Genomic DNA, 13,462 nt, shown 5'->3' on the forward strand with positions numbered 1-13,462 from the left:
TACAGCACAAAAATGATTCCTTCAATTAGCCAAAGCATTAAGAGCCGAGAAGTTACGCCTGAACTGCATAAAATGCTATTTAGGCCAAAGGTAGAGTATTGGGTGAGTTCTGGACACCACACTGTAGGAGGAATATGATTGCACTGGAGAGGGTGCAAAGGAGATTTACCAGGATGTTGCCTGGGCTGGAGAGTTTTAATTATGAAGAGAGATTGGAAAGACTGTAGTTGTTTTCCTTAAAGCAGAGGAGGCTGTGTGGGGACACGATTGAGATGTATAAGATTATAAGGAGCATAGATAAGATAGAGAGGAAGAAACTATTCCCCTTAGCGGAGGGATTAATGGCCATGGAGCATAGATTTAAGGTAAGAGGCAGCAGGTTTAGACACGATGTGAAGTAAAGTTTTTTCACCAAGAGGGTGGTGGGAATCAGGAACTCACTGCCTGTAAGGATGGTAGAGACAGAAACCCTCATAACATTTAAGAAATATGTAGACATACACTTGTGATGCCAAGGCACACAAGGCAATGGGTCAAGTGCTGAAGAATAGGGTTAGAACAGAAATCATAGAATCCCTGCAGTGTGGAAACAGGCCCTTCTGCCCAGCAGGTCCACACCGACCCTCAGAGCATCCCACCCAGACCCATCCCCTTATAACCCACCTAAGCTATACATCCCTGAACACTAAGGGCAATTTAGCATGGCCAATCCACATAGCCCGCATACCTTTGGAAGGAAACCAGAGCACCCAGAGGAAACCCACGCAGACACAGCGAGAATGTGCAAACTCCACACAGACAGTTGCCCGAGGGTGGAATTGAACCCAGGTCCCTGGCGAAATGGTTTATAGCTCGGTGCCTGATTTTGATTGGCACAGATTCAATGGGCTAAAAGGGCCTTATTCTGTGCTGAAGACCTCAATGTCTCTGAAGGCCAAAAGAGATTTGTTTACTCGCACAGAAGGTAATTTTTATCCCAACCTTCCTTCAACTTCAATTATCTGATTTAATTTTTTTTGGCACAATCTGATGTTAAGATGTCAATTTTTGCCGCTGTAAAAATTCTTGCCATATAATATACATCTACAGAGAAGAGGAATGAAGAAACACAAACTTGTCAAGAAGATTTTCTTTTGGAATTCGAACGTTGTCAAATACTAGAATCCCATTATCAACGCCATTTAGACCTGAGGAACAGGAAAAGGGTGGTGGGAGGAAATAAAAAGAAGAAAAAAGTTAGCATTGTACCATACCTTGGAAGTTCTCGCAGTCACTCTGGTGTAAAATAGTTTATGCCCTTCCCAAATGAATTCAAACTGCAGGCCTTTTGAAAAACAAAATGGCAAAGGAATGCAAGGTCATTCAACTTCTTGGCTACCCTACACCCAACCATAAAATGGGCAGATCTGCCAAATCTTCCTGTCAGGATCGGAAACACTGTTTCCAACCCTCATCGGATAAAAGTGTACACAGTTATCTTTCAAGGAGTTCTCTATGTGAACTTCAAGAATACAATATATTTTAACATTTCCAACAATTAAAACATAAAAGAATGAGATTCCACACCTGTAGCAGTTCATTTTCAGTGTTAGAGAGATTAATGGACGGTAATTATCACTGAACACATCAGCAAATGAATTTTCAACATCTAGTCCAGTCATAGATAAATTTAACTGGTCCTTGTATGGCTCCAAAACTCTTTTTTGTGTCACTTTTTCTGTTGTTAGCTTATTCTTATCAACTATGCCAGTACAGCAATTTCACACAATTAAGTTCAATGATGTCAGCAAGATGTCATTTTTACAAAGCCTACAGCAAGACAGTACATCTCACAGTAACGTTTGGATTCCAGCATTTAACAGCACATCTACCCCTTGTGTGATGTTATTGTCAAGATTGTGTAAGATATTAACAAGTGTTTTGGATAGCAAATTGTGGGCTGTTAATTCGGGTCCTGATTCTGCATCAAAACATTCGCCAACTCACCCTCTTTGTGCATCATGTCAATTACTGTGACTCCTGGGTACATGTTGCCTGCATCATCTCGAACAGGCACAATAAAACAGTGAGGCCCTGGGTACAAAATAAAACAAATATAAAAATGAGGTATCTTAAAAGCGGAGGTCCACGTTAATATTTTGTAAAACCGTGTTCATGCGGGAAGGAGGAAAGGAATAAGTAAAATTATAACAGATTACTTCTCCTCTGGCTGTAACATCGTTTCTACTCGAGGAATGTACCTTACACCACCAGTTTATCATAAATATAGTAACTACACATCCCATCCACCTGCAGCTGATTAGTCATTGTTCCACAGACAGTTAGTTATCGATAATAAATGAGTTGTACCTGCCAGCAACTACATGATTGGCTCCCAGATACCTGAACAGCTTATGGGTGTGAACAAGATGGAGAAGCCATTGGAACTCTAGAAAGGAAGGTGCTGTCCTTTTCTTTGCAGTAAAAATGCAAGTAAAGCCTGAAGAAAGCCAATTTATGTTCCTTAACCAGTTGCTGCAAGCTTTTGCTTTAAATGCCAAACTCAGAGACTTTAAGTTGTGAACCAGTTGCTCTATGCCTCCTTCAGGCAAGTGAAAATACCTGGAGAAGATAGAGATCGATAAACAGCAAGTCCTGCTTAGCAAAGAGAATCATCTCAGCAAAATTTGTGGACAGGGACCATTGAACTACCTTTCCAGCTTTGCACTCCATTTATAACACCAATGATTTTTTCAGTGCTTGTGTCTGTCTGCCTGTGTGTACACGGTGTTAGAGTTTTAACCAGTAGAGTTATGTGGCAACAATTCATAACTGCATTCAATTCTGGTCGCCACATTACAGGAAGGATGTGGAGGCTTTGGATAGGGTGCTGTAGAGGTTTACCAGGATGCTGCCTGCCTTAGAGGGTATAAGCTATAAGGAGAGACTGGAAAAACTCGGGCTGTTTCCTCAGGGGCGGCAGAGCCTGAGGTGAGACTTGACAGAAATTCCTAAAATTATGAAATGCATAGATAGGGTTGACAGCCAGAATCTCTTCCCCAGAGTTGAAATGTCTAAAACTAGGGGGCATGCATTTAAGGCGAGAGGGGTTACGTTCAAAGGAGATGTGAGGGGCAAGTTTTTTCACAGACAGAGTAGTAGGAGTCTGGAACACGCTGCCAGGGATGGTGGTGGAGGCAGATACAATAGGGGCATTTAAAAGACTTTTAGATAAACACGTGAAAATGCAAGGAATGGAGAGATATGGACCAAGGGCAGATAGAGGGATTAGTTTCATTTGGTGTCGTGTTTGGCACAACGTCATGGGTCAAAGGGCCCATTCCTGTGCTGTATTGTTCTACGTTCTAAGTTTACCCATAGACAGAATCTACTTGTTTGTAATATAGAGCAACCCTTGTAAAGAAATCTTGTTCTATGCTTTCTGTCAGTCCAGATCTGAAGACAGGTAAATCAATGAATTTTGTGTACTTTTACAAAATCTTTAACTTTTGTGATACATCCCGGAATACTGGAGCTTGACTTCCATTGTATTACCCCAGTGACGTGTAACAGTGCAGTAGCGGGGTGGAGAGAGCAAAATAGAATAGAACAGCAAATCAAGGTCCCACTGGTCTAGCAGGGAACCGTGCTGGCAAACACCATAAGCTGAAGACAAGGTTGCAACTCAGCCATCTCATTTCTCCAGTACATGTAGTCCTTTCAAGACTGCACAATAGAAGACACAGCCCATACATGAGCAACATCTTGAGGTTCTTGTTTAAAAATATTTTATATTTTCCTTTAAGAAATGAAAACAGTTGTGGATAAGAGAAGGCAAACCACCTTATTGACATTCATCCCTCTAAAATGCTTCACGTGACTTCTCAACATTCTAGGAGCCATCAACCGTTTGTTTTTGTTTCCAAAGAAAACACAAAGAATGAGGAAAGGTATTTCAGTCCATCAAACCCTTCCAATAAGCAGAGGTAAAACTTGCACCATCTCAAGACTCTCTTTAACTTACCAAATTCTTCATTCTTCACAGTAAATGAAATAAAATTAAAGGAAAGCATCCAGCAAGAAAATGTTGACCATTCAACATAATCAAGCAAAAGGGCATCCTTCTGGCAAGACAATATACGCATCTCAACCCTAACCAGTCACATTCTGTTGATGCGCTTTCAATGCCCTAGCAATGAAACAACCATAGTCAATTACTGACTTACTGCCTAATCTTCTACTCACATTTCCACAGATGTCAATTATTGTTATTTAAACAATGCTATAAATACACAGCAAATTCATCAGTATTTGAAAAATTGAAAGAAAAGAAGTCTTGGATAATAAGAAGTCTTGTTTTTGTTCTGGAAACACACTTGAAAGGCAAGAATTTTGAAGGAAGAAAAGGTGCTGTGGTCTCCAAATCCCCTTGGCTTTAGCGTCAGGTACCATTTTGATCAGAGAAGGTCAACTGTGGAACTAATTTTCCAACGAATTGTACATTTTCAGATAGTATATTATTTTTATGATTGTAACAATTAGTTCTTCTTGCAAAAAATAAGGTATAGTGTCTGAAAAAGGATTTTTTTTTTGTAAAATCTACAATAGAATACTGTTTGAGTGATTGTGACACTGTTGAAAACATACAAGCACCTTACAATAGAACATGTTTTCATTTTGTCATGCAGCTGAGGCAACAGAAAGCAAAGATAACTGGATAGTCACAGTAGGACACCATAATCCTCACCTTCCTACTACTTACACCTATATATTGTCTCTGTAAGGGTTCCAAACAATTTTGTGCGCTATGTTAACATAACCAAATAGTTTTGCAAACAAAAGTCTTCAGACATGTTTTCTCAGTGCAGCTGGTCAAATATGATGCAGTTCCAGGGAATAGGAGAATGACGATCTTTGGAGAAAAGGTTTAGAAATACCTGAGGATATCCCCAGCCAGCTACAGCGTTTGCAGACCATGCAGGATCTTGTTGTAGATTCTGATCCAGAAGTGCATCTCTCCACTTCTATTTTCCGAGGGAATCTCAGAAAAGTCCTTGTCTACTACGAAACAGCTACCCCACTGCACGAATGTGTTCACTGTCCAAGACAGTGCCAAAACAGTCCACACATTCTAATATCTCTCCCAGGACAAAATGGGAATATAACTATTAAATGTTAGTGGTAAAACAGGCTATCACTGCCTCTATCAGTGAGCTCTTGCCTTTTTTCAGGGAAAAGAGTCCTAGCCTGTTCACTCCTGTTACTGAGCAATTTCATATGATTACTTTGTATGTTTGCGAATTTCCTTTTCTTTTTATGTAAAAGAAGGACTAATAATATATTTACAATCATTAAGTGACATCAGATGACATGAAACTTGAGCTGGTATCTGTAAGACTGCAGAAGCATGGCATCTCCTACCAAGTCTTGTTAATAGTTACGGAAATAAAGTTTTCAGATTTGCTTAGATGAGTGTAGAGTACACCTTGCTACACAAGGTAGTCAAGGGTTAGGGGAGGCAGGTAGAGCAGTGGCATTCAGACCACACTGACCAGCCATGATCTTTTACTGAATAGTGGAGGAGGTTTGAGGGACTGAATGTTCATCTTCCTCCTGTTTTATGTTCTTACGTCAACAATTTCAACCATATTAGTAAATACAATCATTGACCACCAGAGGGTGCTGCAAGCAAGGCCATTGGTAAAGCTCACAAACAAGCTTCATCCACCAAGAATACATGTGCACAACGAGGAATGGGGGAGGCAATAATACCGTAATCCAGAGTCTCAGGCTAATATCTGGGGACATGGGCTCAACTCCTACTGGGCCAAAAGGTGAAATTTGAATTCAATAAAAATTTGGAATGAGTAAAAGCTAAACTAATGGCAAACTGCACTGTCAATTGCTGTAAAAACTAGTATGATTTACTAATGCCCTTTAGGTAAGGAAGCCTGCCATCTTTACCTGGTCTTGCCTAAATGAGACTCTAGAACAACAGCAACATGGTTGACTCTTAACTACCCTCTTGGCAATTAGGAATCAGCAATAAATGCTGGGACTAGCCGATCACACCCACGTCCCAAGAAAGAATAAATAGTTAGACAAATACTTGTGTGTTAAAATTTGTGAAAATGTTTTCTTTGCAGTACTTTTCTGTACCTTCCAAATCCACAGCCTCGACCATCTAGAAGGTCAAGAGCAGCAGATATAAGGGGACACCACCACCTGCAAGTTCCCCTCCAAGCCAGTCACCGTACTGACTTGGAAACATATCCTTTACTAGGACTGGAACTCCCTTCCGTACAGAGCTGTGTGTGTATCCACACAAGGTGGTGTACAGAAGTTCAATGAGGAGGCTCACCATCACATTCCCAAAGGCAATTAGGGATGGGCAATTAATCTTGGCTTAACCAGCAATGCCCACATCCATAGAGTAATCTATTTTTCTGCTATTACAATTTTAAACAGTTAAGTGCAGGCACTATGGACGGAATGACATTCTTCTGTCTGTGTCACTGGTTGAGTGGTCAAATTTAATAAGTAATAAGAAATGAGAAATGAGAACTGAAAAAGGCCTCACACTAAAGGCTCAGGTTGAATGTTAAATGTTCCATACTTTTGGAGGTAAATTGCAGGCTTTTTCAAGACAAAAGTAAAGCCAGCAAATTGCAATTCTAAGGCAGAACCTGAAGCTTGACTGTCATGTTAGGTAACATTTGTACCAAGCTAATTTAGCTTTTTTGTTTGCCCACTAAACTTACAAAATGTTTTGCCTTAACCAAAGCTCCAAATTTACTGTAAACGAGTGAAACAAGCTCAGCTACTAAAACGTAATTTAAAAAGTCACGTAAAGTTATTTCTTACAAGATCAAAATTTAAAATGCCTTTTTGTTGCTCACTAAGATACACGAATTTAACACTTGTTTCAAAACATAAGTTATTGAGTATTTCAGTATTATTAGTCCTGCTCTAAGTAACATGACTAGGCCTTCATTAGTGAAGGTGACACACCAGAAGCTTTATTTTTAACAATGCAGCCACATGCTAACCTTCTTCCTCTCCCAAATATAGCCAGAGCCAACCCCTTTCCTTCCAGTAAATTCATTCACACATTTACCCATTTCACCACAGAGGGTTCCAGCACAGGAGGAAGCCATTTCACTCAATATTGTTGTTGGAAACTAAATTATGCTTCTTCCTAATTTCAGTACAACTTTAGATCATCCCCTGATTCAACATGAATTGAATAAAATGACGTAATGGCCTTTGCAACAATCACTCCTTGTGGCAAATCTTTTGATATGCCAACAGTCTGCTGTGTAAAACAATCAATCATTCTCAAACCTTTCAACTGTGGACTACTAAAAGTAGAGGAAAAGACCAGACTGGCCATCTAACTCCACTGGCTTCCTTAACACTATTTTTTTGCAGAATTAATGTAAACTTGTGGAAAATAAATATTTTTCTGCCAAATGTGATAAATTTGTGCACATTATCTTTAATAAATCTAGCCCCAGAAGACCATAAGAGAAAGGTGGTGAGTTTAATATGAAGGTCACCATGCCTCAGGCAAGGTTGAGAAGGCTGGACTTTCATGGTAACCTCCGCTCACACTGTTGACGTCACCGTGCTTTGCAAATGAGCCTGCCCAGCCAACTAAGCTAATTCAGTTTTCTCTTCACAGACGCTACCAGACCTGCCGAGTTTCTTCAGCAATTTCTGTTTTTGCATGTTGCACACTTGGCTAAAACATTATTCTCAAATCATCACAATTACTTTCTTCTGAGAAATTAAAACTTAACTTGCATGTATATTAATCAAACAAAACCAGTACCAACATAAATCTTAGTATATTGTTGCTGCCCATGTTCATGACAGTTCTTGTCATGCGTGCAGCAGCTAGTCTTGTGTGTGGTATGCTCACCAGAAACATGAGATGAAGTCCTGAAGATAAGGAAACTGGATAGTGGCAGAGTAGTACAGCTTTTGACTAAAGAAAGCACTTGGCTTACGTTATACCATATCCTGTGATAACATTTGGTGTGATGTTTCGATGGCATAAACGGAATTAAATATCTGAACTGCCTGGTGAGGTACAAGCTTGCAGTTACTGATGGTTCTCCAATGTGTGATCACTTAACTGTTCTCTGTGAATAAACCAATTAGTGAACTGTAACTAATACACATCTGTAAGATAGATCACTTACTCGACTGATCTTGAATCTGTGAGTTAAATATAAAAGGATAAGAAGCAGGGACAAAAGCCCTCATTCACATCCCTTGACATCCAACAGGCAATGCTCACAGCTGAAATTAAATGAACAGCATTTGTTGAAAATAAAAAAAGTTTGATATTAGATTTATCCCGCAAAGTGGAACACCCCAATACATAGTACATCTGACACAGCAAAATCAAAGCAGTTAATGAAAAAAAGAGTTAAAATGTACAAACCTAGCAATTGTCCACTGACAATTAGTTGAGCAAATACGGCAGCGTAGTTTCCTTTCATTGCATTTCCAATATACATTTTCTCTGCATCTTCACACGGTGTGTGAATGATAAATTCCTACAAAGTGCAAGAGATTTAATTTTATTATACCACAAAATTTCTTACCTTTTCCCAATATCATGAATTTCTTGCTGGAGTATGGTTGTTGGGTACCTCTGCTACCATAGCCAATTAATAATTAAGGATCATTCCAAACCAGCTAATTCACTGCATTCTACCATGTACACAAATGCTAACTTCCCACTGGCTTGCTGGACCTTGATGGGAACAGCAGTATTATCCAATAAAAATACAGACCCAAATTATAACAATGTAATTACATTCTCTGGCTGAAACTTCATGTATACAGCACAAAAAGCAGGTAACTATCTTTGTTGCTCTATTCTGTTGTACAATGAGAATATGAGGAATTAATTTAAATGCTTTCTAATGAAATACCTGCTGAAAGCCTGTAGATTGTTAGAAATGATTACCAGCCATTGCAAGAAGTCTGCAAATCAAGCAAGGGACAGACAGGGATGTAATGGCAATGTAACTGGACTGGTAATCCAGAGGGTCTGAGGATGGGTCCAAATTCCAGCACAGAAGCTGTAAAATTGAATTCAATGTATATATCTGAAATTGAAAACTAGCTCCAGTCATGGTGACAATGAAACTATGATCAATTGTCCTAAAACCCAAAATCCTTTCAGGAAGTAAGGCTGCTAGTCTACGTGCAATCCAGACCAATGTGAGTTAATTCTTAATTGCTGTTTGAAATGGTCCAGCAAGTTCAAAACAATTAGAGATGAGCAACATTGCCAGTGACTCCCACACTGCAATAAAAGAATATGACAGCAGGTGCCTACTGCCATTAATAAAATCCAGCACAATTTGCAAAGGCACCCAACTGTCAGCCCTAAATCGGGTGGGATGTGTAGCCAGTTTTGTGGAGGCATACTCAATGACTTTTGGACTGCATAAGAAATTTTAAAAGACAACAAAGGATTCTATAGACTCTGGAACAGAGCCTGCAGATTGGAGAGTAGCTATTGTCACTCTAACATTCAAAAAGGGAGGTCGAGAGAAAACAGGGAATTATAGACCAGAAAGCCTAGCATCAGTAGTGGGGAAAATTCTTAAATCCATTATCAAGGACTTTATAGCAGAGCATTTAGAAAGCAGTGGCAAGATCAGAGTCAGCATGGATTTATGAAGGGGAAATCATGCTTGACAAATCTGTTGGAATTCTATGAAGATGTAACTAGTAGAGTTGACAAGGCAGAGCCAGTCGACGTGGTATATTTGGACTTTCAGAAAGTGTTTGACAAAGTCCCACATAAGAGATTAATGTGCAAGTTTAAAGCACATGGGATTGGGGGAAGTGTATTGAGACGGATAGAAAACTGGTTGGCAGAGAGGAAACAAAGAATAGGAATTAATGGGTCCTTTTCAAATTGGCAAGCAGTAACTAGTGGGTGCCACAGGGATCCACGATGGGACCCCAGCTATTCACAATATATATTAATGATTTGGATGAGGGAACAAAATGTAACATCTCAAAGTTTGCAGATGATACCAAGTTGCGTTGGAGGGTGAACTGTGATGAGGATGCAGAGATCCTTCAGCATGATCTTGACAGATTGGGTGAGTGTGCAAATCAAAACAAGAAGGAAAATTACCTAGAATATCATGTACGGTTTTGGTCTCTTTTTCTGAGGAAGGATGCTCTTGTTCTCAAGGGAGTGCAACAAATGTTTTGCATGTTCTGAGGAAGGGTCACTGGACCCGAAACATTAACTCTGCTTTTTCCTTCACAGATGCTGTCAGACCTGCTGAGTTTTCCAGCAACTTCGTTTTTGTTCGTGAATATTTACCAGGCTGATTCTGGAGATGGCCGGATTAACATATGAGAAGAGATTGACTAGGTTAGGATCATTTTTGCTGGAGTTCAGATGAATGAATAGAGACTTATAAAATTCTAACGGGACTAGACAGGGTAGATGCAGGGAGGATATTCCCGATGGTGGGTATGTCCAGAACCAGGGGTCACAGTATGAGGATTTGGGGTAAATGATTTAGGATGGAGATAAGGATGTATTTCTTCATCCAAAAAGTAGTGAGCCTGTGAAGTTCATTACTGCAGGAAGTGGTTGATGGCAAAACATTGAATGTATTCAAGAGGTAGCTAGATATAGCACTTGGGGTGAATGGGATCAAAGGTTATGGGGAGAAAGCAGGATTAGGCTATTGAGTTGGACGATCAGCCATGATTGTGATGAATGGCGGAGCAGGTTTGAAGGGCTGAATGGCCACCTCCTGCTCCTATGTTTCTACGTTTCTATGTAAAAAAAAGGAAGAAAATAAACTACCAAGTGAACTAATGAGTAATAAAAAAAAGTGCAAGAGCTTCTTTAAAAAGACCCGTCTTGGACCTGATGGGATGCATCCTAGGATAAGGAGTTGCTACTGAGATAGTGATGCACTGGTAGTAATCTTCCCAGAATCCTTACAGTCCCAGAGGATTGGAAAACTCCCTTATTCAAAAAGGGAGGAAGACTAAAAAAAGGTAACTTAAGGCCAATTGGCTTAACATCTGTCACTGGGAAGATGTCAGAGTCAATATAATGGATGTAATAGCAGAGTGTTTAGAATCCGTAACACAATCAAGATGATCAGCACGGCTTCATGAAAGCGAAATCATATCTGACAAATCTATTACAGTTATAGATTCATAAAGTCATATAGCATGGAAACCGACCCTTTGGTCCAACTCGTCCACGCTGACCAGGTTCCCAGACTAAACTAGTTCCAACTGCCTGTGCTTGACTCATATCCCTCCAAATCTTTCCTGTTCATGAGCTTATCCAAATGTCTTTTAAACATTGTAACTGTACCTGCATGCATCACTTGCGCTGGCAGTTCATTGCACACACTAAGCACTCTCTGTAAAAAAGTTTCCCTTCATCTCCTTTTTAAAACTTTCTTCTTTCACCTTAAAAATATACCCCTCCCCCCCAGTTTTGAATTCCTCCACCTTAGGGAAAAGACCCTAGCTAATCACCTTATCTATGGCCCTCATGATTTTATAAACCTCTGAGGTCCCCCCTCAACTCCTACGCTCTAGTGAAAAAAGTCCCGGCCTATCCTGCCTATTTTTAGAACTCAAATCCCTCATTCCTAACAACATCCTGGTAAATCTTTTCAGAACCCTCTCCAGTATGATAATATACTTCCTGTAGCAGGGTGACCAGAACTGCACACAGTACTCCAGAAGAGGTCTCACCAATGTCCTGTACAAGCTCAACATGATGTCCCAACTCCTTTACTCAAAAGGTCTGAGCAATAAAAGCAAGAGTAACAAACAGGATAGACAAAGAGGAACCAGTAGATATATTTTGATTTCCAAAAGGCATAAAGGTACCTTAAATTAGTCTACTAAATGAGATAAGAGCTTGTAGATTTGGTGATGGTAATATCAGCACAGACAGAGGATTGGCTAATTATTAGAAGAGAGACAGTGGGAATAAAGGGGACATTTTCAGAATGGCAACCTGTATCAAATGGAGTGCCACAGGGATCAGTGCTGGGCCACAAATTATTCAAAATGTATGTTAATGATGTGGATGACAGAAGTAAATACACAATCGCCAAGTTTGGGAATGACACCAAAATAGGTGGAAAAAGAAGTGCTGAGGATAATACAGAGAAATAATAACAGGTTAAGTGATGGACAAATATTGGCAGATGGAATACAATGTGAAAAGATGTGAGGTTATGCATTTTGCTAGGAAGAATTGATGAGGTGAATATTATTTAGATGGAGAATATGTGAGAAAACAGCAGCATCGTGGGATCTGGGCATCCTCGTGCATATATCACAAAAAGCTACTTTACAAGTCAATAGAACATAAAACATAGAACAAAGAGATGTTGTGCCGAACGTTTACCTGAAACCTAAGGTCTATCTAACCTCCACCCCTACCTTATACTATCATCCATATGCCTATCTAATAGCCGCTTAAATGCCCCTAATGAAGCTGACTCCACTGCCCTCTCCGGCAATTCATTCCACGCCCCTACCACTCTCTGAGTAAAGAACCTACCTCTCACGTCTCCCCTATATCTACCTCCACTCACTTTAAAACTATGTCCCCTCGTAACAGCTACCTCCACCCTAGGAAAAAGTCTCTGGCTGTCCACTCTATCTATACCTCTGATCATTTTGTACACCTCTATCAAGTCACCTCTCATCCTTCATCATTCTAAAGAGAAAAGCCCTAGCTCTCTCAACCTTTCCTCATAAGATCTTCCCTCCATTCCAGGCAACATCCTGGTAAATCTCCTCTGCACCTTTTCCAACGCTTCCACATCTTTCCTGTAATGAGGCGACCAGAACCAGACACAATACTCCAGGTGTGGCTGAACCAGGGTTTTGTATAGCTGGAGCATAACTTTATGGCTCTTGAACTCAATCCCTCTATTAATGAAAGCTAACACACCATACGCCTTCTTAACACCTCTATCCACCTGGGTGGCAGCTTTCAGGGAACTGTGGACATGAACCCCAAGATCCCTCTGCTCCTCCACACTGCCAAGAATCTTTCCGTTAACCCTGTACTCTGCTTTCAAGTTTGTCCTTCCAAAATGAATCACCTCACACTTTTCAGGGTTAAACTCCAACTGCCACTTCTCAGCCCAGCTCTGCATCCTATCAATGTCCCTTTGTAACCTAGAACAGCCGTCCGCACTATCCACAACTCGCCCCACCTTCGTATCGTCCGCCAACTTACTAATCCACCCTTCCACTCCTACATCCAAGTTCAGCAGGAAATAGAGAAGGCAAATGGATTGTTGACCATTATACTCCATTTCCTTTGAGGTAAACATTGGGAGATCTTGCTAAAATGATACAAGGCACTAATCAGACCACTGCTGGAATACTGTCTCTTTATCAGGGGAAAGATACATCTTTGGAGGCACTGGAAGCATTC

General features: G+C 40.3%; 1 protein-coding gene across 1 annotated transcript in view; it reads right to left on the reverse strand.

Annotated features, from left to right (window-relative positions):
* Nucleotides 1-13,462, reverse strand: part of LOC109927960 (acyl-coenzyme A oxidase-like protein) — a 122,143-nt gene that overhangs the window by 92,384 nt on the left and 16,297 nt on the right. The window contains exons 6-8 of the mRNA XM_048596861.1: nt 8,432-8,546; nt 1,987-2,073; nt 1,115-1,187 (exon numbers count right to left, since the gene is read on the reverse strand). Of these exons, the coding sequence (XP_048452818.1) occupies nt 1,115-1,187; nt 1,987-2,073; nt 8,432-8,546 (275 nt within the window). The remainder of the gene's footprint in view (nt 1-1,114; nt 1,188-1,986; nt 2,074-8,431; nt 8,547-13,462) is intronic.

This window comes from Rhincodon typus, chromosome 5, assembly GCF_021869965.1.
Source record: "Rhincodon typus isolate 14 chromosome 5, sRhiTyp1.1, whole genome shotgun sequence".
Lineage (NCBI taxonomy): Eukaryota > Metazoa > Chordata > Chondrichthyes > Orectolobiformes > Rhincodontidae > Rhincodon > Rhincodon typus.